The sequence below is a fragment of the Otolemur garnettii genome, unplaced genomic scaffold (genome assembly GCF_000181295.1).
Source record: "Otolemur garnettii isolate 467f Iridium unplaced genomic scaffold, OtoGar3 scaffold00143, whole genome shotgun sequence".
Classification (NCBI taxonomy): domain Eukaryota; kingdom Metazoa; phylum Chordata; class Mammalia; order Primates; family Galagidae; genus Otolemur; species Otolemur garnettii.
The window spans coordinates 2,742,620-2,746,135 of record NW_003852538.1 but is presented as its reverse complement, the minus strand read 5'-3'; the positions used below and the strand labels follow the sequence as shown (position 1 = coordinate 2,746,135).

The following is a 3,516-nucleotide window of genomic DNA, read 5'->3' as shown; positions in this document are numbered from 1 at the left end:
GGGGGAGGAAAGAAAGGCCGCCCCTGGCGATGACATGCTGAACCTGGACACCCAGGCTCGGGGGGAGGAAAGAAAGGCCGCCCCTGGCGATGACATGCTGAACCTGGACACCCAGGCTCCGGGGGAGGAAAGAAAGGCCGCCCCTGGCGATGACATGCTGAACCTGGACACCAGGCTCGGGGGGAGGAAAGAAAGGCCGCCCCTGGTGATGACATGCTGAACCTGGACAACAGGCAAAAGGACAAATACCACAGAACCCTGCTTATATGAAGAAGGTAACATAGTCAGGTTTTCACAGTTTCAAAGATGTGGAAACAACCCACATGCCCATCAATGCGTGAATGGATTAATAAAATGCGGTATGTGTGTACCAGGGAGTACTATTCAGCCGTAAGAAGGTGAGCTAACAGCTTTTGTACCCAGATGGAACCAGAGACCAAATTCCTAAGTGAAGTATCACAAAAAATGCAAAAAACACCGTATGTGTTCACTTTTAAATTGGAGCAAAAAGACCGATACACAAATATACATATGGTAGTGCAGTTCTGTGGAAACCAAACCTTAACATATTAACAGGTAAAATGTACCCTACGTGGGGGATAGACACCATTAGTAACATTGACTCAGACTGCACAAAAGAGTGTAACTAAAACGTGTATATCCCTGTAACATTCTGGAATGTTTTTAAGGTAAAATAAAATAAAATAGCCACATTTATGAAAACAAAGCGTCGAGGTGAGGGAGAGGGTGAAACAAGGAGATAGTGAAGGATACAAATTTCAGTTATACAAGATGGACACATCCTGTAGGTCTACGGATAGCACTTAAAACTCATGGAGGGGTAGATCTCACGGGAAGGGTTTTTATCACAAATGACACTAAATAAGGTCAGAGCAAGGTTTTGGAGGTGATGGATATGATTATGGCATAGATTGTGGTGATGGTTTCATGGGTGCATAATTATCTCCTAACTCATCTAGTTGTGTATATTACATAAGTATATATGTAAAAAATATATATATATATTTTTGTATATATGATACAAAAATCATTTTGTATGTCAATTGCATCTCACTAAAATATTTAAATACATATATAAATATATATAAATTATTAAAATTATATATTATAAAATATATATAAATATAAATATCAAAATACATATTTATATAGTTATTAAAATTTGTGTTCCTAGTAGTTGATAATTGTTGATACGTTACAATTTTTACTTTATAGGACCACTTAAACTATATCTAAAGTTTAAATTTCAAAGCAAAATATAACTAGATTCTATTTAATAATAACACAGTCACTTACTGATCAATGAAGGTGTACGTGAAAGGAAAAACCGATGTCAAAAACACACAGAACCACACCTCCCCTCTACTTTATCTTCTAGGATACTCTTAACATCAGAGCTTTAGACACACAGACCATAATTCAGATTCAGATGTATAGAGACACTTTATATACTTTAGAGTATATGTATGATATGCACAATTTCTTGTAAATAAAATTGACTTTTTATTAAGTCATTTAATCCTAAAATACATATAACTACAACAATAACAACACAAATGTCTTAGCTCATTTTTGTATTTCACCTTACGGATGAAATGTTAAGTTCTCACTTTTTTATGTGTTAAAATATTTAGTACACTTAACATATTAAAATATTACTTATGAACTATTGACTTCTCTATTTTAAAGGATAATTTGTCCTTATTATAAAATACTACAAACTAAAATATTTCCATTTAGAAAATTGGTTGCATTTTGAAGTCAGTGTATCTAAATCCTAATAAATAAAAGATAGCTCTTTGGAATATTAGCATTTAAATTTTGTGTTACTTTTTATTGGGTAGCTGATTATTTTCATGCATCAGTTGGTCCTTTCACTCACCTCTATCAGTGATACACGCCTAACACAAAATCAGACCAACCTTCCACTAAAGTTCAAACACTGAAGTGGACTCACCATATTCCAGCCTGGGTAGAGGTAGTCTGTGCCAACAAATTCAAAGTAGTGAGCAAACCCTTCCTTCAGCCACACGTCTTCCCACCACACAGGAGTCACAAGGTCACCAAACCACTGCAGTAACAAAATGAATGGCCATCAAATAAAATCAAATCTATCCTGAAACTTTTTTTTATCTAAAATTAAATGTAGTAGATAAACTATGATTACTATAACTAGAACTCATTCCCCAATTGATTTTGTGATCTTAAAATGTGTTGTGGCAAGACTATATTGATTTATTTGATTGCTTGAGTGACACTAGTGTTTTATACATGCCTTCTGCCAAAAAAGAAAAAAAAAAAAAGATCAATGGACACAAAAGGAATATTTAACCTGGAGAAAAAGGAAGAGCAGAAAAGTTGATGACAGGCTGCCTTCTAAAGGCTTATTATGGAGAAAAGGAAAAGACTTTTTTATGTGTGGCCCTTACAAGGGACAAGCTGGACTGATCCATGGTAAACGTCTGCTGAAAATGGAGAAAACCCTGTAACAGGTGAGCTGTTCTGTGACAGGAACACTGCACTGCCTTGATAGGTGGGGAGCAGCTCATCGCAGGGAGCACAGCAGCATCACCCTTGGGGGGGGGGGTAAGACGCAAACTAGGGGATGACATTGACCAATTATTTAATGCCCTCCACATCTGACTTTCCATGATTCCATGATAATGAGGATTAGACTAAAAAAACAAAATCCCTCTAAGATCCCTTTATGGAAAAATCATGCATTTTTACTAGTGTCATTAGATCAGGACACAGTATTATGAAACTCTTGCTTAAAATATCAAAGGAATTCCTTTCTCTTTTTAAAAAATACATTATATGTAGTAGCTATCCAAAAGAACTGGGATTCAATGAACAGAAGTTAGATAGTATCTCTTTTCCTACAGCTGACATTTTATTGTGGTAGAGGGAGTGAGGTAAGGTAGCCAAAAAACTCAGTAAGTGAATAAACAAATGAGTGATGCAATTTCAGGTCCTAATACAGTGTTACAGAAATCAGAGGACAGGACTGCTTAGATTGTAAAGGCACAAATGTCCCCTCTGAGCAGGTAACATTTGCCCTCAGACTTTGGTGATAAGAAAGAGCCAGCCACAAAGAAGCCCTGGGCAGAAGGACTTTGGGCAGATGTAAATGGCCTTACGATGAAGGCCCAGAGGGAGAATGAGCCAGCGGGGAAACAGAAGAGCTGTGTGCCTGGAATGGGGCAGCCCAGGAGGAGGGGAGTGGGAAGAGCCGGCAGGCAGGAAGTACCAGGTCATGTCAGGCTTCAGTAACGAGTTTGGTAACTGAGACTGTCAGAGTGATAATAAAGTATCTCTTCTTCAAAAGGCTCGCTAATGTAAATGCAAATAAAAGATCACTCCCAACATACTGGTAACCACAAAAAAAATTTCAAAGCTTTAAAATTCTTCATCAAAAATGCATATTTATCCTCTAAATTGAAAACTTGCCTTCAGAATTTTGACAACAAATGGGTGGGGAGGGTAGGTATCATA

The 3,516-nt window shown here is 37.2% G+C and overlaps 1 protein-coding gene across 1 annotated transcript in view; it reads right to left on the bottom strand.

The window, feature by feature from the left end:
• Window positions 1-3,516, bottom strand: part of TRHDE (thyrotropin releasing hormone degrading enzyme) — a 422,821-nt gene that overhangs the window by 188,305 nt on the left and 231,000 nt on the right. Inside the window, exon 5 of the mRNA XM_012810852.2 lies at window positions 1,979-2,092. Coding sequence (XP_012666306.1) covers window positions 1,979-2,092 — 114 coding nt within the window. The remainder of the gene's footprint in view (window positions 1-1,978; window positions 2,093-3,516) is intronic.